Source organism: Adiantum capillus-veneris, chromosome 5 (genome assembly GCF_014529385.1).
Source record: "Adiantum capillus-veneris isolate H3 chromosome 5, ASM1452938v2, whole genome shotgun sequence".
Classification (NCBI taxonomy): domain Eukaryota; kingdom Viridiplantae; phylum Streptophyta; class Polypodiopsida; order Polypodiales; family Pteridaceae; genus Adiantum; species Adiantum capillus-veneris.
This window is the reverse complement of record NC_140935.1, coordinates 44282472-44304785: the sequence shown is the minus strand read 5'-3', so window position 1 is coordinate 44304785 and position 22314 is coordinate 44282472. Positions and strand designations below refer to the sequence as shown.

Below are 22314 nucleotides of genomic sequence, written 5' to 3'. Positions count from 1 at the left end.
CTCATGGCGCCGGCTACCCGTATGATTTCTCTGTCTGCATTGTTGTCGCCTCCGTATCTGACCGCGAGCTTCTGCTCCCTCTGCGTTTCTGCAGCCCTGGAGCTGCGATTAAGCTGCCAGTCAGAAGGCGGTTAGAAGCCTGATCGTCTATGTATGAAGCTTCTGTTAGATCGCCCAATGCCGCACGCAGCTGTGGAGAATAATGCGTGCCTAGTGAGAAGAATGAGAGAGAGAGAGAGAGAGAGGAAGAGATATGTGATGTGAGAACTGAGAGTGGTGTGGATGGGTGGAGGAGGCATAGGCCATGCTCGGCCGAGTAAAGAGGGGCTAGCTCATGTGTGAAATGGATGGTGGTGTGTGGAGTGTGCTGTGGAGCTGTGTGGGATGGTATCCCCGGTGATGGAGAAAGAGAGGTATGTGTGGTCGGCTCCGATGGGTATGGATGGAATGGTGAAGGATGTGATAAGGTGTGTAGCCTCCCTGGGTCCCAGAATATAGTCGCCTGTACTCCCCCCTCCCTCTGTAACTCCATGTGGCATACAAGTCAGGCCCCCTGAGGTGGGCCACTGGGCCATCCCGTTATAAATAACGAGAGGGTGCTGGGAGCCAAGTCGAAGTAGATGTCGTTCGTAGGCTGTGACTGGAGCTCTGTCTGCTGTATCTCTCATAGTAGCCTCCTCATCTAGAGTGTGTAGTGCCTCTGGGTCCTCGTGGTCATATGCCTCACACTGCTCACTGCGCGTACGAGCATTGAAGTCTCCCATAAGGAAGACTTCACCCAGTGTGGAGTACTCCATAATCTCCTCCGTGAGGCATGCGTACGGTGACTCCTGCTCAATAGGGGCGAATCTGGAGTCTGTGGGAGCAAAGTAGCAAAGGGCAATGTAGACGATCCTGTCTCGTGAGAGCTCGAGGCGAATCCACATGTAGCGGGCCTGTGGGTCCCGGGCAACAATCTGTAGTCTGTTTTGAAGCCCCTGTGTAAAGAGTATGGCCACTCCTCCTGAACCGCGAGTGGTGTGCTGGCGCATACATCCCCGATGTAGAGACTCCCACTGGAATCCATGTATCCGTGGTAACCCTCTCTCTGGGCTCTCGTGTGTCTTTGTAAGTAGAATGATGTCTCGACCTCTTATCACCTCCTGAAGTCTCTCTGGGTGTGTCCATAGGTCTCCATTGCAATTCCAAACCGTGACATGAATCTCCTCGTGTGTCCCACAGGCCGCGAGTCCCTATGCGATGTTCTTGCCATCAATGATGACCCTGCCATCTCGATATACTGCCTTCTTCCCTTCTTTGCGGGCTTGGTGGACTCTAGGCATGCACGCGCGACGGTGATCTTGTTGCATCTTTGTGAGGTCATCATCAAGATAAATCGGGGGGCCTGCTAGCCCTCTCAAGATGACCCTCTTTCGGAGGAAAGAAGTTCGAGACTCCTCGAAGGTGAATTGGAGGATGAGAGCTCTCTTCTTTGGATCTTTGCCGGCTCTCCAAACTTTGGAGAAAGTGATCTCTTCTTCCTTGAATCCCACTTTCTTGCATAAATCTTTCCCATCGCTCTCGGGTGTAGACCCTTCTTCTTCTTTGATGCCGGTCACTCGCACATTGAGACGGCGAGCTTGTCGCATCTTCTCCTCCTCGATGGTTGTGTACGATGAGTACCTCATCTTTTTGGGCTTCCTCTCTTGCTACCTTCTTGATATTCTTTTTGACCACTTCGACCCATCCTTCTTTGGTGGCTTCTAATTTGTCCTCAATGCTTGCGGTGAGGGCTTTGGTGATCTTCTCCTTGAGGGCTTCCTTAGCCTCCTCTTTAATCTCTCCTTCCTCGGGGGTGAGGGATGTGATGGAAGCATGAAGGAGATCGATTTGTGTCTTCATCTCTTCTTGCTCTTTCCTCCATCTCTCCCTCTCCTTCTCGTTCTCCCGTTCCCTTCTCTCCTTCTCCTCTTTGAGGTTTTGGATTTCCGCTCTCATGTTCTCCTTCTCTTCGTTCCATAGCTTGATGAAGGTGGCTTTCTCCTCCCTCCATATCTCTCTCTCCATCCACCATTCTTTCATGTCCTTCTCCAATTGTGCAAGCCTCTTGTTCATGAGGATGAAGGTTGTCTTCATTGTCGATGTCGGCGTCTTGATGGTGGGGGAAGACATGGTTGTCTTCGAAGCTACCCTCTCTTCATATTGTGAAGAAGAGGGGAGAAGGGGAAGAGAGGGAGTACGTGTGTGTATGCGTGTATTGTGTGTGTGGGTATGTATCCGTGTGTGTGTGTGTGTGTGTGTGTGTGTGTGTGAGAGAGAGAGAGAGAGAGAGAGAGAGAGAGAGAGAGAGAGAGAGAGAGAGAGAGAGAGAGAGAGAGAGAGATGGCTGCGTGATGGGGAGCGAGTAGGGGCTGCGTGAGGGGGAAGCTGGAGGGGGGCTCCGCGAGGGGAAGAGAGGGATTACGTGTGCAGCAAGGAGAGGCAGTTCAGCAGCAGCAGCAGGTATAACAGCGGCAGCAACAGGCGGATACGGGGGTGCTGTGCAGGTGGGGTGGGCGCGCTGAGTAGCTGGGGTGACACAGCAGCGCGCAGCACAGTAGTAATGTGCCTGGGGCAGCACAGCAGCAGGTACCCGCGCAGGTGCAGCAGGAGGAGGGCGTTGGTGCAGCGAGAGAGAGAGAGAGAGAGAGAGAGAGAGAGAGAGAGAGAGAGAGAGAGAGAGAGAGAGAGAGAGAGAGAGAGAGAGAGAGAGAGAGAGAGAGAGAGAGAGAGAGAGAGAGAGAGAGAGAGAGAGAGAGAGAGAGAGAGAGAGAGAAGAGAGAGAGAGAGAGAGAGAGAGAGAGAGAGAGAGAGCTTTCTTCATCCTTGACTTCGAGAAAGCATACGATCGTGTTGAGTGGGAGTTTCTCGAAGGATCATTAGCCAGGATGGGTTTCCCTTCGAGATGGATCTCAGGCATTTCCGCTCTCTTCAGGACTGCCAGTAGTGCTATTACTATTGGTGGTCGTGTCAGTCGCAGTTTTGAGCTCTTCCGATCTGTTCGTAAGGGATGCGATGCCCTTTAGCAGCATATCTATATCTGTTTGTGGGAGAGACTATGTCCAACTTTCTTCGTGCTCAGAGTCATGCATTTCGTGGCTTGACCATGCCAGTACCTTCAGCTCCGGACCTTATCGATCAAGAGTTTGCTGAAGACACTATGTTGATGTTGCGCTATTTGCTAGCAGCTCTTGATGCCATGCGGGGAGTCCTAGAGGTTCTTTGCATTGCTAGTGGTGCACGCATTAACTGGCATAAATCCTATGGGTTATTGGTTGGCAGTGATGACATACCTACTTGGGGGGTAACTGATGGTTTCACCTGGCTACAGCCAGGTGAGACATGCAGATATTTGGGCTTTCAAGTTGGATTTGACGTTTCCTCACAGTAGCAGTTTGCACCCGTACTGCAGTCTATTCGCAGGAAGCTTTGTCATTGGTCTTCACGTCATCTGTCGTTGGCTGGCCGTGCATTGGTTGCCATCCAGGTCATTCTGGCTACAGTATCGTATACGGCTTCTTGCTGGATGCTGCATTCTGGAGTGATAGCTCAGCTCCGCAGACTCGTGCGGAACTTTTTATGGAGTGGCACAGATGGGACTACTGATACTCGTGCTCGAGTTCGTTGGTCCACGATTATTCGTCCTAGATCAGAGGGTGGCCTTGGCATTATTGATCCAGAATTACAGAGAATTACAGAGCCGCGCCCTTCTTACCAAGCTTATTGTTCGGGGTCTTTTTCCTGGCCAAGAACCTTGGAAGACGCTTCTTTAGGCTGCTCTTTCCACAGTGACTCCGCGCCACGGCAGTAGAGATGGCTATACTTGGCAAACGGGGTACCGTTTTCTCTTTAAGGATGCTCCCTTGTGCACCAACACTCTCTCACCCTTTATCCGATCGCTCCTTCAGATTTGGGTATCCATACGACGAGCTCTCAACCGCTCACCTCCCTCATGCCGTGAGGAGATTGAGCGCCAGCCTCTCATTTGGAATGATGCAGTTGTTGATTCTTCGGTTAATCCACCCCGTCAACTTGGAGAGCGGACTCACATTGATTTGGCTGCTTGGGACACTGGCCTTGCTGTCTCTATGCGGCTATTTCATGAGAAACGTATGTTGGATGCAGATTTTGTGGCGAAACATTATGACATTGGTCGCGGGGTAACATACAAACTGCTTGAGATTGGCTCTGCCATTCCTTCACACTGGGACGCAGTCATGCGAGGCACAGTTCAGATGCCTCCACATTGTGGCTGGGAAGGCCTCTTTACTCAGAGCACTCTCTTATTAGTTCGTTTCGACACCATGCTGTTCACAGTTGATACTGACTACTCTACGGGGATGGATGCTAGGTTGACATATGCTACTACCTCTCCGCGCCTTGTATACCGCGGCGCTCGTTGGGAGGCCATACGAGTTGTTGGCTCCCGCGGGAAGGGTCGTTGTGTTGACCCCCGTTTCGCTTCCGCTGATGTTGCACTTTGGAGGCTTTGGGTGTGGGAGGGTCGTGCCCTATCTCAGCTTTATTGGGACCCAGGAGAGTGGCATTGGCCTCACTCTAACCCCACCGACGCACATGTATCATTCTTTGAGTACACAGTCAGAATTGGAAGATTCGCTTTGATGAGGCAGCACCCAGAGCAGCCCACTTGTATGCGTTTCTGGTTACATTCAGGTCTCTCCCATGCCTATCTACAACAGTTTTGGTCAGCCATCTGGGATTTACATGTGGCTCGTCGTATTTCCTTTTTCTTGTGGATGACTGCACATGCGGGACTTCCAGTTGGGACTTGGTTAGCTTCTATGGGTCATGATCCGTTATGTACTCGCTGTTCTTTGTGCCTACCACAGTCACCTGCACACTGTCTTTGGTCGTGCTCGTCTTCTCATGCAGTATGGCCAGCAGTTTGCGTTTTACTTAGCAGAGCTGGTGTTCAGCATGGATTTCTCACTTGGGGATCTGTCTCCTCGTTGATGCCGATGCCCGGACCGCATCTTTTCTACGAGGGCTCAGACACAGATCCAGCTCTTATGCTTACCATGACTGGTTACCTGCGAGGGACTTCAGCTATGTTACCACAGATTGCTTGGCAAGGGGATCCTCAGACACGTGATGAAATCTTCTCAGTCATCACTAGCATTGCACTCTGGAATGTTTGGAGAGCTCGTTGTCTTCATATTCTCAGTGCGGCTCCCCAGCTCCTTCCAGATACCTTCACTGCCATTTGGCTGGACATCATTCACACCCTCATTTTGCAATGGGATTCTTCCTCGGGTACATCTAGAGCAGTCGAGGCTCGTCGATTTGACTTCCTTCGGCGTTGGGCCCGATCTCCACTCTTCTTCACACCTACAGGTAGAGAGAGAGAGAGAGAAGCAGCCGGGGGGGGGGGCGATAGACAGGGGGATTAACCCTCGATAGAGAAAGGGGCGGTTGGGCGCGTGATAGGCTGGAGGGGGGAGAGAGAGAGAGAGAGAGAGATAGAGATAGAGAGAGAGATAGAGAGCGTGGGGGGGGGGGGGGACCAATAGACAAAGCGTGGGGCAGAGAGAGAGAGAGAGAGAGAGAGAGAGAGAGAGAGAGAGAGAGAGAGAGAGAGAGAGAGAGAGAGAGAGAGAGAGAGAGATGAAATGTTATATTAACGTCTTCAAAAGGCCAAAGTGACCTATGAGACCAGAAAGTTACAATGCGGTGTATCTGATACAAAGTAAGATTAACAAAATAATTTAAACTAGGATAACCAAATATAAATACTGCGTAATCCAAAACTGAGCTGATAGGTGTGAAAGGTCAAATCGTGGAATGTGTGAACTAAGCAGTACAGTGTGTAGACAATATGGGAGGGAAGTAGAGATCCATCTTCATAGAGATCCATCTTCATCTGCACTCTGGACGACGAAAAAGTATGGCTCGAATCCTTTGCTGTAGCCTCCTTCGAAACTGTGTAGCTCCTCTTCTCCATGGGGGTCGTCTAGATCTCCCTAGCTCCAGTGCTTGGTCTATGAGAATGCCAGTAGTGCGGGCAGATCTCTCCACTGTTGGCTGCTCCTCTGTCTGTTCTTCTTGGTGTACAATATCTAGTGTAAAGAAATCTGTGATCTGTCACTCGGGTTGTCTCTCTTCAGCTCTGCTCAGTAAATTTACTCTATGCCTATCTAACTCAAGTAGATATAGCCCAAGACATCTTTGATCCTCATAACTCATGACCCTAGCTAGAGGTGCAAAATCTTCTCTAAGCAGTACAGTGTGTAGACAATATGGGAGGGAAGTAGAGATCCATCTTCATAGAGATCCATCTTCATCTGCACTCTGGACGACGAAAAAGTATGGCTCGAATCCTTTGTTGTAGCCTCCTTCGAAACTGTGTAGCTCCTCTTCTCCATGGGGGTCGTCTAGATCTCCCTAGCTCCAGTGCTTGGTCTATGAGAATGCCAGTAGTGCGGGCAGATCTCTCCACTGTTGGCTGCTCCTCTGTCTGTTCTTCTTGGTGTACAATATCTAGTGTAAAGAAATCTGTGATCTGTCACTCGGGTTGTCTCTCTTCAGCTCTGCTCAGTAAATTTACTCTATGCCTATCTAACTCAAGTAGATATAGCCCAAGACATCTTTGATCCTCATAACTCATGACCCTAGCTAGAGGTGCAAAATCTTCTCTGAGTAGACAATGAAAACGGCCTAGTATCTCATAGTACACTGTGCAATGACATAAGTATTGTACCTCTGTCTCTGGCTCTAGATGGCATAAGCGGCATCTCCTGCTATCTGTTGGTGTCCCTCTGAATGTGCCAGTCTCAATCTCGAGCTGATGTGAGGACGTGCTTATCTGGCCAATGGCACACCGCAAACCATGAGAAAGATGCGTGTTCATATAGCCAGGTCGAATCACAAGCCCATCCCCCGTGAGGTGGAGCAGATGCTCTCTATAGAAAGCCATCTTTGTGCCCAACTCCTGTATGGGCTCTATCCGTGTCCTCCTCGTGTCCAGCTGGATGAGATCCTGACAAATGAGTCTATTAATCTCTACCCGCGTTAGAGACCTCAAGGGTGCCTGTAGAGAGTATTGAAAAGGAGGCAACCTGTCCATGGTGAAACCATGTGTCTGAAACCATGATGCCATTTGTGCATACCAGCATGATGTATCCCCATTAAGAGCTAAATGTTTGGAGGACTCTAGAGCCACCCTGGGATATCTGTCTCTTGTAGTATCCCACAGACTGGGTACAAAGGAGACTGATCTGGTAAGGCCTCAATCTCCATAGGCGGGGCAGCCAATTCCACTCGAAAGAGATCATGCGGTACGGAAGCCTTGGCTCTAATCAGCCGAGAGATCATAGATACCACGAGCTTCTCCATACGCTTCCAACCATCCTTGCCTACAGAAGGTCCCCATACCTGCACCCCATATAACATAGTAGAGGCAACCAAAATATCAAAGAGCCATAACTTTGTCCTAGGTTCCTGGAACTGAGCGGCGAGCCTGCGAACACATCCTCTCCATCCCTCCCAGAGCCGCACCAGCTCTAGTTAGTCTAGTCTTTGCTGCTCTTCTCAAAGAAAATCTCGGCCTAGTAAAGACTACCCCAGGTAAGTGTATACATCTGTATAGTCCACAATCTCCTAACCATATTTGAAAGTAGGTACTGATCTCCTGACCCATTGCGGTGTGGTGTTATTAAACACCATAACCTTGGTTTTACCTAAGTTTACACACAATCCATTATCCTCTGCAAAACTGCGTAGTGCATCCAAATGTCGTTGCATACCTTCTGTTTAGTCAGATATCAGCACAATATCATCAGCATATAGCAAGAATGGGATCGACGTCCCTGCCAGCCGGGCACCCCTGTCACCCTCTTTGTCAATGTAATCAGACACCTGATCAACAAACATACCAAATAGAGTAGGAGACAATGGGCAGCTCTTTTTCACTCCAATAGTAGAGTGAACTAAATCAGATACCCCTTCCAGAGCAATGTTGTACCATACGTACTGTACGGGTCGTGACTATACGTACTGTACGTCGTGCCGTATGGATAAATTTTAAAGGTACGTAAAAATACGTACCTTTGTAAGAAAACAATAAATGAGAGGAAATTTAAGAAAATTATATTTTCCTTGTTAGAGGGTTAACCAATCTATACCCTACAAAGTACTTGGGGACACATTACTATACACATTATCCACTAGAGATTCACTTTACTTCAAAACAAGTACCAACCTTCAAGAAACAATATACATTGAACAACGTAAAAACATTTCTACCTGCTCAGTGCTGAAAAGAGAACTCAGAACAATGACAAACCTTCAAGCATGAAGCTTCAAGCAATTGAACAAAAGGTAAGTTGCTGACAATAAACTCAGAACTGTACAAGCATTGTTTCTAGACTCAAGTAGCCCACATGGCACAAACTGCTAGTAAGGATGGAACCAAAATAATGACAAATGTCAAGCCAAAATGGCTCCTGCTAGAGCGTACATAAAAAACAACATCATGCTGAAATATGTGAAAATGTCTAGACTCTAAAGTAGTAGCAGTCACTAGTGCCTAATGAAACTCATCGTCAGAAGAAGAAGAAGATGATGCTGAAAAGAGGATGTCGCCATCTGCCAGGACATTTCCCTCGTCATCAAACTCTGGCTCTGTCACCATAGCATATGTGGCCTCGTCTGCACCAATTGGGTCTGGATCACTATCCTCCTCTTCCTCTGGAGTGTGAATGAGACGGACTGCCTCATTCGCACGCTGCCGAGGAGTACGTATGGGTAGCTTGCCTTTGCGAATGCTCTTCCGTCGTGCACTCCCCTCACTTGTATCCTGGAGGCGTAATGGAATGTTGTAAGCACGTGCACGAGATCTTGTCACACGCCGATCGACATCCTCTAGCTCTCTATGAAGCATGCGTACTATCTCCTCCTGCTCATCTCTGATATGTTGGTCCGCCTCCTCCACAGTAGGATCAACTACCAGCGTGATACGTGAGGGATCAACCTGTTGTACAATGTACATTTTGTTAACAATAGTGTAAATAAGAAACATATACATAGGATGTCATACTACATCGTCATACTACCTGCTTGGGTGTCCCCAAAGCGTGGTAAGAGCGCACAAGCCTCATGTTGGCCCTGCAATACACTAGCTTCTCCAACTGAGAAGTGATAAGGCGATTCCGGATCTTGGTATGGATCAAAGAGTAAGCACTCCAGTTGCGCTCACAAGCACCCGTTGAGCAATCCTGCATTAAAGCAATTGCCGGTGTCGTTGTCAGGATTTATTATTTAAACGCATTGTGCAAGACCCAAGATAGGGAAATAAAGTGAGATTTAAAAGATACCTGCGAGAGCAAACGTAGAGCCATAGTAGTCAGGCATAGAAGACCTTGGCGACCATAACTCTACCCCCAAGTGAGAGGACAACTGGTGGCCTCTGGACGCAATGCTACCTGACGTGAAAACGATGGCCCCAAGTTGTTCATGTACTTGCACATCTCTGCATCTATTTCCAGCTGCTCGTGCTCCTCAAACATATCATTAATGTACTCGTCTTTTAGTGTGAGGAGATCACTCTCATGAAACAACTCTGAGGTCTTGTAAAAAGGATGGAGTAAAGCAGCCATCCCATGAATAGGACGACTCATAAACTTTCACCTACTATCTATAAAGAATAGGATATCATCTCGCCTGCAAAAAAATTAGCAATGATCACACTCAAATTAGCAATGGATTCATGGCCTAGATATAAAAAGAATGTCATGAAAAAATCTGACACTCACCGCTCTTGAGTCAAGGCTTGGCATGCCGTGATGTGGCTCTTCATTTGCATGAAGAGATGGTAGACAAGGCCTAATGTCGAGCCCTCCGTGTCTGTGACTTGTAGCAAGATATACATTGGCTGCAAAGCCACTATCAAGGTATGGACCTCTGTCCAAAAAGACTCATCCAACACATGCCTCTGAATGGCTTTGGTGTTCTCACTGTTTTCTAGAGCCATGTTTCTCCACTTTGGGTCCACAACTGTGTGCAACAGTGGATCCCTCACCTTGGAGAGTCTCTGCAACACCAAATACATATATGCAAACCTGGTCTTGGAGGGCCGCACCATATCAAGGGTACTATGGCTACGAAAGATGGCTAAGGCCTGATGCTTCTTTCGGAAGAATGTGGTCAATCTGGTAGCCTTTGAAATTGTTGGCTGCACCCAAGGCAATTTTCCTATGTCCTCCATCAACAAATCTAAACAATGGGCTGCACATGGAGTCCAAAAAATGTGAGGAAACTGTGCCGTTACCATTTCTCCCATAGCTTTGCAGTTGGCTGCATTATCTGTGACAACTTGAACCACATTCTCTTTACCAACGTCATTGATGGCCCTTGAAATATGCTCAAAAATGAATTCACTTGTGATCTTATCTCCTGCCTTTCCTGCATCCACAGCACGCAAGAAATATGTACCAAGACAAGAAGACACAAGTATGTTAATGATGTGTCGCCTCCGTACATCACTCCATCCATCAGAGATGATGGTGCATCCAAATTGTTGCCATCCAGCCTTAACAGGCACCAACGCCTTATCTATCAAGGCCTTCTGCTCCTCCAGTGCTGTGGTGCGCATCTTTTTGTAATCGAGGCCATACCATGTATCTGTGGCAGCAGTACCTACCTGGGCAATGGACCTCACCATCCTCTTTCATTGTTCAGTCTTCAAGACATTGAAACTGATGTTGCACTCAATGAGAGTGCGAGCAATCTCCATCTCAGCCACTTTCTGACGCTCTTTTACCCAAGACACAGAATGCACACGTGAAGGCAAGGTGCTCTGCCTACGCACATGCACATCACCAACCTCCTCATTCTCCTCTTCCTGCATGGTACGAGCCCTCTTCCTGTTTCCAATTTGCTGAGACCCTGAGCTCTCCTCCACCTGTGTAGAAGAGTCACCAAGCTGTCCAAGAAGAGCGTCTTGCAAACGGTCTTCTGTTTGTTGTGCCACTTTTCCTCTGTCTGTTGTTGCAAATGCAGGGAATTTCTCAGCAATCAATGCTTCCCGCACACCTGGAGGTATCTTCTTGCACTTGCCACAATTATTTGTGCAATTGATGCGAGTTAGATGCATCACAACTCGAGTGATTGTACTCGACAGCGTGAAACCACAGTACTTGCATGACCACTTGCGACAACCTGATCCAGCCTGCCCAGGAGTATTCACAACTTCAATTACATTGGTGTGCTCTGCCCACAAAAGGTTCGTAGGTTTCGGCATGATGAAAATAGCCTGCTGAAAACATGCAAATACTGGGTCACACGTAAGAGTCGAGACTGGTGAATTCTCTCGCACAGAGAGAGAGAGAGAGAGAGAGAGAGAGAGAGAGAGAGAGAGAGAGAGAGAGAGAGAGAGAGAGAGAGAGAGAGAGAGAGAGAGAGAGAGAGAGAGAGAGAGAGAGGAGGGGGGGCAGTAAGGGCCCGTGGGCAGCAGCTCTAGGTGGATTTACTACTATTTGGCGAGGGACTAGCCTCTCAGATCATTTTCCCATCTCATTGTTTCTCTCTTTCACTAGATCCGCTGCACAGAGACGAGGCTGTCGCATCCCTGATAGTGTTCTCACCACTGAAGTTTTGCAGCAGCAGATTCGTGACTTGTGGTCCATGGGTGATTCTTATTGTGGTCCCCCTGGAGTGTTCCTTGCCCATTGCATTACTCAGTCTAGTATTTACTGCCGTGAACAGACTGTTAGTATTCATCGTAAGTTGAGAGTACGCGAGTCTGACCTCCACATTCCTCTTGGTTCCACACAGCGCTTGCTTGAGGAGTGGTTTCAGGATGCTTATCTCGCTGCTAGACACACAGAGCTCACACAGGAAATTCGTCGTATACAGGAGGCCAGGTCTGAGTTCACTCATCATGCTTCAGTATCTCATTGGACAACTAAATCAGATCGAATGAATAAGGAAATTTTCACTGCGCATAAAGAGCGCCCTCCTGGCACCACCCTCAGAACTTTGTGCGATGCTCAAGGAACACTTCATATGCATCCTGATGTTATTCTTGATATGTCTGCAGATTATTTTGAGGCATTGTTCACTGCTGATGTATGCACTACTTAGGTTTTACTTGCCCGTGAGCAGATTTGGCATCACACCCGACGTCGTTGTACAGACACCATGGAAGAGATTTTGTTGGCCCCATTCACACTTGCAGAGCTTCATGCTGCTATCGAGAGTCTAGATCCATCTTCCTGTCTAGGCGAGGATGGCCTCACTAGACCTTTCTTTTTGACCTATTGGGATGTATTGCATATACCACTGCTTCGTGGTTGTCAGGATATCTTTACATCAGGCTATATGCATCCGGATCTTTGTTCAGGTCTCATTTCTCTTATTCCGAAAGGGGGTGACACCACTCAGCTTCGCCAGTGGAGACCGATTACCCTACTCCCTTCGGTCTATAAGATATTAGCGTTGCTGATCAGCCATCGCTTGCGACCGTTCTTACCAGATATTATCCACACTTCTCAGACGGGCTTTGTCATGGATCGATGCATACTGGATAATATCTTTACTTTTATGAGGCAGTAGAGTGGGCCAGATCATCTTCTGAACCTTTCGCTTTCTTCATCCTTGACTTCGAGAAAGCATACGATCGTGTTGAGTGGGAGTTTCTCGAAGGATCATTAGCCAGGATGCGTTTCCCTTCGAGATGGATCTCAGGCATTTCCGCTCTCTTCAGGACTGCCAGTAGTGCTATTACTATTGGTGGTCGTGTCAGTCGCAGTTTTGAGCTCTTTCGATCTGTCCGTAAGGGATGCCATGCCCTTTAGCAGCATATCTGTATCTGTTTGTGGGAGAGACTATGTCCGACTTTCTTAGTGCTCAGAGTCATGCATTTCGTGGCTTGACCATGCCAGTACCTTTTGCTTGCTGATGACACTATGTTGATGTTGCGCTATTTGCTAGCAGCTCTTGATGCCATGCGGGTAGCCCTAGAGGTTCTTTGCATTGCTAGTGGTGCACGCATTAACTGGCATAAATCCTATGGGTTATTGGTTGGCAGTGATGACATACCTACTTGGGGGGTAACTGATGGTTTCACCTGGCTACAGCCAGGTGAGACATGCAGATATTTGGGCTTTCAGATTGCATTTGACGTTTCCTCACAGTAGCAGTTTGCACCCGTACTGCAGTCTATTCGCAGGAAGCTTTGTCATTGGTGTTCACGTCATCTGTCGTTGGCTGGCCGTGCATTGGTCGCCATCCAGGTCATTCTGGCTACAGTATCGTATACGGCTTCTTGCTGGATGCTGCATTTTGGAGTGATAGCTCAGCTCCGCAGACTCGTGCGGAACTTTTTATGGAGTGGCACAGATGGGACTACTGATACTCGTGCTCGAGTTCGTTGGTCCACGATTATTCGTCCTAGATCAGAGGGTGGCCTTGGCATTATTGATCCAGAATTACAGGGCCGCGCCCTTCTTACCAAGCTTATTGTTCGGGGTCTTTTTCCCGGCCAAGAACCTTGGAAGACGCTTCTTTAGGCTGCTCTTTCCACAGCGACTCCGCGCCACGGCAGTAGAGATGGCTATACTTGGCAAACAGGGTACCGTTTTCTCTTTAAGGATGCCCCCTTGTGCACCAACACTCTCTCACCCTTTATCCGATCGCTCCTTCAGATTTGGGTATCCATGCGACGAGCTATCAACACACTCACCTCCCTCATGCCGTGAGGAGATTGAGCGCCAGCCTCTCATTTGGAATGATGCAGTTGTTGATTCTTCGGTTAATCCACCCTGTCAGCTTGGAGAGCGGACTCACATTGATTTGGCTGCTTGGGACACTGGCCCTGCTGCCTCTATGCGGCTATTTCATGAGAAACGTATGTTGGATGCAGATTTTGTGGCGAAACATTATGACATTGGTCTCGGGGTAACATACAAACTGCTTGAGATTGGCTCTGCCATTCCTTCACACTGGGACGCAGTCATGCGAGGCACAGTTCAGATGCCTCCACATTGTGGCTGGGAAGGCCTCTTTACTCAGAGCACTCTCTTATTAGTTCGTTTCGACACCATGCTGTTCACAGTTGATACTGACTACTCTACGGGGATGGATGCTAGGTTGACATATGCTACTACCTCTCCGCGCCTTGTATACCCCGGCGCTCGTTGGGAGGCCATACAAGTTGTTGGCTCCCGCGGGAAGCGTCCTTGTGTTGACCCCCGTTTCGCTTCCGCTGATGCTGCACTTTGGAGGCTTTGGGTGTGGGAGGGTCGTGCCCTATCTCAGCTTTATTGGGACCCAGGAGAGTGGCATTGGCCTCACTCTAACCCCACCGACGCACATGTATCATTCTTTGAGTACACAGTCAGAATTGGAAGATTCGCTTTGATGAGGCAGCACCCAGAGCAGCCCACTTGTATGCGTTTCTGGTTACATTCAGGTCTCTCCCATGCCTATCTACAACAGTTTTGGTCAGCCATCTGGGATTTACATGTGGCTCGTCGTATTTCCTTTTTCCTGTGGATGACTGCACATGCGGGACTTCCAGTTGGGACTTGGTTAGCTTTTATGGGTCATGATCCGTTATGTACTCGCTGTTCTTTGTGCCTACCACAGTCACCTGCACACTGTCTTTGGTCGTGCTCGTCTTCTCATGCAGTATGGCCAGCAGTTTGCGTTTTACTTAGCAGAGCTGGTGTTCAGCATGGATTTCTCACTTGGGGATCTGTCTCCTCGTTGATGCCGATGCCCGGACCGCATCTTTTCTACGAGGGCTCAGACACAGATCCAGCTCTTATGCTTACCATGACTGGTTACCTGCGAGGGACTTCAGCTATGTTACCACAGATTGCTTGGCAAGGGGATCCTCAGACACGTGATGAAATCTTCTCAGTCATCACTAGCATTGCACTCTGGAATGTTTGGAGAGCTCGTTGTCTTCATATTCTCAGTGCGGCTCCCCAGCTCCTTCCAGATACCTTCACTGCCATTTGGCTGGACATCATTCACACCCTCATTTTGCAATGGGATTCTTCCTCGGGTACATCTAGAGCAGTCGAGGCTCGTCGATTTGACTTCCTTTGGCGTTGGGCCCGATCTCCACTCTTCTTCACACTTACCGGTGGATAGATTACATGGCATTATGCACCTCCTCAGTGGTTTCTCCTCCACTCCTCATACAGACCACCATGAGCTTGTTCTAGTCGAGTTGTCCCTATAGTGGCTCTCAACCTTACATTCAGCTTGTACACCCCACGTGATAGGCTATTTTGGCATACGCTGGGGATTATCTTGTACTCAGTAATATATAGCCCTGCTTTTTCCAAAAAAAAAAAAAGAAAAAGAAAAAAAGGAAAAGAGAGAGAGAGAGAGAGAGAGAGAGAGAGAGAGAGAGAGAGAGAGAGAGAGTTGGGGGGTGGGGAGGGGGTAACTTTTTTTGCACAATGTTTTGCTATTCTTTGTAACGCTCTGCGCCGACAATGTCCAACGAAAATGACACGCAAAACGTATCCCAGATAGCCTATAAGGGCTTTAAATTTTTGTAATAAGAAAAAGCACTGTACTGTACGATCCGTACGCGTACTGTACGGATCAGTACGGACATACCGTACATCACGGATCAACACGTACGTGTTGGTACAACCTTGTTCCGGAGTGTTTACATGTCCCATCATTGATCTGTACAAAGCCATAATCCCCCAAATCACCTCTACGGGCACTGCCATCTCCTGTAGTCTGCTCATCAATGGATCTCTTGGTACCATGTCAAATGGTTTGCGAAAATCCACAAAGCTACAATAGATCCGTCTCCCATGTGCTCTGCCCTCCTCAATGATGGCCCTGAGTGTCAGAATATGATAGAAACCCCTCTTGGAGCGAGCCTGACCCTTTGATTGTACACCCTCGCCGTCTGCCCAATTACTCAAGTGTTGCTCCAGAATCGATGCATACAACCGTGCCAATGTGTGTCCAACCATAATAGTGTGGTAGTACCTAGGCTCTGTAGGGTCACCGGCCTTGAAGATGGGCACAATAGTAGACACCCTCCAGGTCTCAAGTAATCCCTCACACATGGCATGATTGAGCAACATTGCGAGAACCTCCATTAGCATATCCCTGGCATGTACAAAGTGCTCCGCTACTAGACCGTCATGATCATATGCCTTTCCGGTCTTCATCCTGTCGATGGCCGTTTGTACCATCTCAGATGTAAAGAAAGTGCTCGGAGTTGGGCAAGCGTTGGTAGGGTCTGGAAGGGGTTCCTGTCCAGGAACCGTATATAATGATGTCGCATATTGGTCCCACACATCAGGTGAAGTAATCACTAGGGGAGGGGAGTGATCATGGAAGAGTCTCCATGGCTCTCTTGAGTCCCTACTCAAGAACATCTAATATAAGTCTCGCTCCATCAGAGCTAGGTAAGCTCGCCTCTTCCGTCGCACAACGCGTCGGGAAGCAATTCGAGACCGTCTGTAAGTGATGACTCCTAAAAGAAGATCCCTTTGAAGCTGGGCTCTCATCTTTTTGCACTCCTCATCATACCAACTATGAGAGAGAGAGAGAGAGAAAGAAAGAAAGAAGAAAAGAAAGCTTTATTAACGTCTCTGAGAGAGAGAGAGAGAGAGAGAGAGAGAGAGAGAGAGAGAGAGAGAGAGAGAGATGATGAAATGAAATGTTATATTAATGTCTTGAAGAGGCCAAAATGACCTATGAGACCAAAAAGTTAGAAGTGGTGAATCTGATGCCATGTCTGAGTACAGATATTAGAAAATTACAAAGAACTATCACTAAGACACTAAAGCACTAAGAAGAAGGGATAGGGGGGGGGGGGGGGGGGGGTTGTGGGTTCATATGAGATCTCCCATCGGTCGCTGTCGAATCTCATTGACCTATTCCATGGTCAGTACTTTCGTTGGGCGTCTTGCATGTCGAGCTAGAGTGATTTGTATTTTCTGTTTTGTCGCCTTCGTCAGATGTTGCAGACCCCCCAAGGCACTTCAATAGGGAACGGGGGGAACGCAGCGCAAACGTCCCGAAACGGCGTTTCGGACAAGTCCCGTTCCCGAAATGGAGATATGAACGGAACGCCGTTCCGGAACGGGGTGTAACCGGAACGGTGTTCCGGAATGGGCGGAACGACGAAATGGGAAAAAGTAGGCATTTGGGGGGAAAAAAGTAGGCTTTTGGGGACAGATTTGGGGTTGTTCAGGGAACGTATTTGGTGCAGTTTTAGGACAGTTTAGGGGGCAGATTTGGGGGCAGTTTCGGAGTTTATTTGGGACCAAGCTGAATGGAGGTAATTCAATCGTTACTCTAGGTTGACCGTTCCAGCCCCGTTCCCGTTCTGGCTCCACCTCCTCCCCATTCCCGTCCCGTTCCGGACCCTCCCGTTCCCGTTCCCCGTTCCCGTTGCGGGTAAGTATGCCCCGAGGTCGTCGACGTCTGGATGTGCCAAGCTTAGTGGCTCGGTCAAGCAGTGTCCCTCTAGGATGATGAGAGAGAGAGAGAGAGAGAGAGAGAGAGAGAGAGAGAGAGAGAGAGAGAGAGAGAGAGAGAGAGAGAGAGAGAGAGAGAGAGAGAGAGAGAGAGAGAGAAATGAAATGAAAAAGGCCTATCTGACCTATGAGACCAATGTACTAGAATCCATGCTTATCTGAACTAGTAGGATAGGAGTGATGAGTGGAGTGGGGTGGGAAATGGAGCACTAACACTAAGGGTATGTGAAATATATGCGTAGGGGTGTACAAGAATGCAATGCAAACTAGCTTGGTTCATCCAGTCCCATAATGAGGATGTAATATGTGATACATAGGCGATGGCGAAGTAAAAATCCCCTATAGCATAGCGAGAGAGAGAGAGAGAGAGAGAGAGAGAGAGAGAGAGAGAGAGAGAGAGAGAGAGAGAGAGAGAGAGAGAGAGAGAGAGATAAATGACGTCTTCAAAAGGCCAAGTGACGTATGAGACCAAAAAGTTACAACGCGGTGTATCTGATACAAAGTCAGATTGACAAAAAATAAATTAAACTAGGATAACAAAGTATAAATACTGTGGAATCCTAAACTAAGCTGATAGGTGTGAAAGGTGAAAGGGGTGAAATGTGTGAAGTAAGCAGTACAATGTGTAGACAATATGGGAGGGAAGTAGAGATCCATCTTTATAGAGATTCATCTTCATCTGTGCCTTGGTCGACGAAAAAGTATGGCTCGTATCTTTTGCTATAGCCTCCGTCGAAATTGTGTAGCTCTTCTTTTCCATCGGGGTCGTCTAGGTCTCCCTAGCTCCAATGCTCGGGTTTGATGAGTCTCTGAGAAGAATACAATATCCTTGTCTTTGAAACTGTCCTCAAATGCACCCCACGTCCAATCTCATAGACCCATTACAATTCCAGGTAGCCATCTTCAGTGTGGTCGCATAGGTCTTGCCGCTGTAATCTTTGGCATTACCTCTCTCATATGTGCGAGTTGTGAGAGAGTCAGGTCATCACCGAGGAAAATACCTGTCTCTTTGAGAGTAGGCCTCTTCCTTAAGAATTCCTCCTCCTCTTCCAACGAGGGGAAGCGTAGTATGAGAGGTCTCCCCTTTGAAGACTCTCCCGTGCCATCACTTTTCTTACCTACCCTCCATGCCTTTAGGTGCAAAGGCTTCTCCATCCCCATCATGGATGTAAGGCTTGTGACCTCTTTCTCCACATTGTTTATGTCCTTGAGACCGGTCACTTTCACATGCAGTGCTCGTATTCGCCTTCTTTGTTCTTGTTTGAGGGTCATGTTGATAAGCATCGGTGTACAAGGAGTTTCTTGGCCTTTCCCTTTCTTGGCGACCTCAATCCATTTTTTGGCCTTGTCCGCCTTTTTTTGTGTCCATGTTATTACCTCCGCCCATGAAGATGTCTTTGCCACACTCAGTTTCTCTTCCTCTGTGATCATCCTTACTTGTTCCTTGATTTCCTTGATTTCATCTATTACCGAGGGCTGAAATTCGCCTTCCTCTAGTCCATTGCTTACTCTATTAGCAAGCTTCTGTTTAAGGGCTAAGACTTCTTTTTTGCGTATCTGTATCTCGGCGTTTGGGTTCTCCTGTTTGAGGGCTGAGACTTCTTCTTTGAGTGTCTGTAGTTTTGCGTTAAGACTCTCTTTCTCCTTCTTCCATTGTGCGCCTTCATTGAAGACCATCTGAAGGAGGTGCGCCTTTTCCTTCATCATCCTTCCATCTCTGTTTTCCACTCCTTCATTTCCCTCTCTATCTGCGCCATCCGCTTGTTGGTGAGTATGAATGTTGCCTTTGCTCGCGACTTGCAAACAGGTGAGACATTGACGGCTTCCATGTCCTGTGTAGGGGAGATTGCTTCTATGTTTTGTCGTTCAAGAGATGTATCGGACTCACTTACCATTTCGCACAATGTATGATGTCTGTTGACCTACGCGTAAGATGACTCTCCTATGTGTATGGATTGGCTGATTCTACGCGGAGAAATAAACCACACCCCGAATGCGGGTATCTGCACTCCCACAGCCCTTTGCATGCGCTCAATCTGTTCTGCTGAATATCCTCCTTTTGGATATTCGGCAAGTGAGCGTACGTAGCCCCGAACAGTATCAGCTCGCGACTCTGGTTCAATCTACGCGAGACCCCCTTTTTGTGGGAAGCTCGTGCACTGTAATATGCTCCGTTGAGCAACAATAAGCTGCTGCCCGCAACTCCTGTTATGGGATTGGCCAATGGCCTGCTGACGCGAGAGACCCATCTGACGCGAGAGAGAGAGAGAGAGAGAGAGAGAGAGAGAGAGAGAGAGAGAGAGAGAGAGAGAGAGAGAGAGAGAGAGAGAGAGAGAGAGAGAGAGAGAGAGAGAGAGAGAGAGAAAGAAAGAAAGATTTTTAACGTCTGTGTCAGGCCGAAATCGGCCTATGAGACAAATCAAATGTACATGGTGTGTATGTCATCCGTCTATCGGAAAGACAAATGAAACAAAACTGATACAAAACTGAACTGAATGTAGGTAGGTAGGGGAGTATCTGAGGAGGGATGGAGCTCTATCTCTAGGGGTATATACATGTCTATATGCTCAAGGTAGTACAATCATGAGAATGAGAATCCATCAAGCTATCTAGCTCCATCCTGTACAAATGGGGGGATGTAAGATGTGGTACATGGGCGGGGCTGGTGCCAAGGCTACCCGGATGAAAGCTGTCGGGTCGGCCCTCATCTGAGCTACTCGCTCCTCAGTGGCACGGCGCTCCCGGTCTCGGATCTCCTCGATCTGTCGGTGGTGGGAGCTCGCGCCCCTGTAGCCTGTGACTCGTGGTCGTCGTCTAGCTCGGCTCACCTCCGCCTGTGGGAGTGTCACTCCCCTCTGAGTGTCTGGTGAGGGAGGGGCGGCAATCCTCTGAAAGAAGTCTGTGAGCTGCGACTGTCTCCCCTCTGTCTGTGTAGCTGTGCGTGGCTGTAGTAGTGTGTCCCGATGGCTCTGTATCTTTAGTAAGAAGCGTCCGAGCTGTCTCTGATCTCGAGAGTCCATGATCTCTCGGAGAGTGGGCTGTCCTCGGAATAAGGCCTCATACCTGCCTCTGATCTTTGTGTATGCTCTGCATCTACATACAAAGTGCTCCTCACTCTCCACCTCCTCTGTGCAGGCTCTGCAGACTCGCTCCTCCCTGGGAACACCAGTATGTCTCTCGATCTCAATCTCTAACCTGTGTGAAGCCACTCTCAGCTGACCAATCGCCACCCGTGAGCTATGTGGCATATATGTGTCCATATAGCGTGGTCTCTGTATGAACCCACCAGACAATATGGTGAGAAACTGGTCTCTGTAATCCGACATCCTCGTCCCCAAGCCAGGTGACTCCCAGACTCTCCTAGTGTATAGCTGCCACAGATCCTGTCTCAATACCAAGTTCCTCTTACTGCGAGAGAGGTGAATATATGGTGAGTGGGGGTCGTACTGGAATGGTGGTAGGCTCTCCATGTCAAGACCGTGTCCCTCAAACCATGCTCTGACCTGTGAGTACCATGCTCTCTCATGCCCACTCTCTGATAGCTGTATAGTTGCCTCAAATGCTCTAGGAGTAAGTCTCTTAGGAGGTAGCTCTCTCATCCTCTGGATGAAGCAGACTGTCTGGAATAGTGCCTCTACAGCCATAGGTGGTGTGGCGAGCTCGGCTCTAATAATGTCATGTGGCACTGTCTTCTTGCTGCGGAGCAAGCGTGAGATCATACATACCTGTGGCCTCTCAAGCTGTGTCCACTGGTCAGCTGTCAATCCTGGTGCCCATACTGCCGCCGAGTACATCAGGGCCGGGGTGACTAAGGTGTCGAAAAGCCACCCCTTCGTGCGGGGCTCCTGAAAGTGTGCCTGGTGGCATCTCCGCTCTAGCATGGTCAGAGCTGCATATCCTCGGTTGAGCCTGTCAGCAGCAGCCTGCCTCATAGTGAAGGGTCCTGGTAGGCTGGTAAATGTGATGCCAAGGTAGACATAGGAGGTGACTACATCAACCTGTCCTCCTGCTGCTGGGAAGGTGGCAGCGCTCCTCACTGCACTGGATGTGGGAAAGATCATGACCTTGGTTTTGCCAAGGTTCACAGTCAACCCCCTGTGTGTGCTGAATTCGTCCAAGGCCTCAAGATGGCGTTGCAAGCCCTCGGGTGACTCTGAAATCAAGACAATATCATCAGCATTTAACATGATGTGGACCGGAGTACTTGCCAAGGCGCTCCCCTCTCCCCCTGCTCGTAGTATGTAGTCGGAGATCTCGTCGATGTAGAGCCCAAAGAGTGTCGGGGAGAGTGGGCATCCTTGCTTAACACCAATGGTGCTAGCAATGGTCTCTGAAAAGCCGCCTGGGCAACGAACTCGACCCGTCACCCTCTCGTAGAGAGTATATATGGCCCAAATCATCTCTGTTGGTACCCCAATGCTGTGAAGGCGCTGGAAGAGTCTCTCGCGTGGGACTGTGTCAAAGGCCTTGCGGAAATCCACAAAGCAGCAGTAAAGCCTCTTCTTCCGCGCCTTTGCCCCATCAATAAGGCAGCGCAGAACGAAGATGTGATCAGTGGTGGAGAAAGCTCGTCTGAAACCTGCCTGGCCTGGAGCTCGTAAACCCTCGGTCTCTGCGTAGCAGCTGAGCTGTGCCTCAAGTACTGCTCCATATAGCTTGGCCATCGTGTGGCCAATCATGATAGTCCTGTAGTTCCCTGGGTCCACGGTGTCGCCAGATTTGTGGATAGGCACTATGGTGTGCTGTGTCCACTCCTCTGGGAAACCCTCCCCTATAGCCCGGTTGAAGACATGTGCAATGAACGGGGCTATAG

General features: G+C 48.8%; 2 protein-coding genes across 6 annotated transcripts in view; one reads left to right on the top strand and one right to left on the bottom strand.

Annotated features, from left to right (window-relative positions):
* Positions 1–22314, top strand: part of LOC147457218 (tRNA/rRNA methyltransferase (SpoU) family protein) — a 241074-nt gene that overhangs the window by 145383 nt on the left and 73377 nt on the right. The gene's annotated exons all lie outside the window — the stretch shown is intronic.
* On the bottom strand, positions 8564–9134 carry LOC147457222 (uncharacterized). Its single transcript, XM_086512177.1, has 2 exons — positions 9090–9134; positions 8564–9007 (listed from the first exon to the last, which is right to left on the bottom strand). Exons 1-2 carry the CDS (start codon positions 9132–9134, stop codon positions 8564–8566), a joined length of 489 nt encoding a protein of 162 aa, XP_086368303.1.

Excerpts from the sequence above, each read along its gene's own strand:
- LOC147457222 (XM_086512177.1), bottom strand. The coding sequence starts at position 9,134 with ATGAGGCTTGTGCGCTCTTACCACGCTTTGGGGACACCCAAGCAG. Across the intron at positions 9,008-9,089 it reads CTTTGGGGACACCCAAGCAG|GTTGATCCCTCACGTATCAC; the intron begins GTAGTATGACGA and ends ATTGTACAACAG.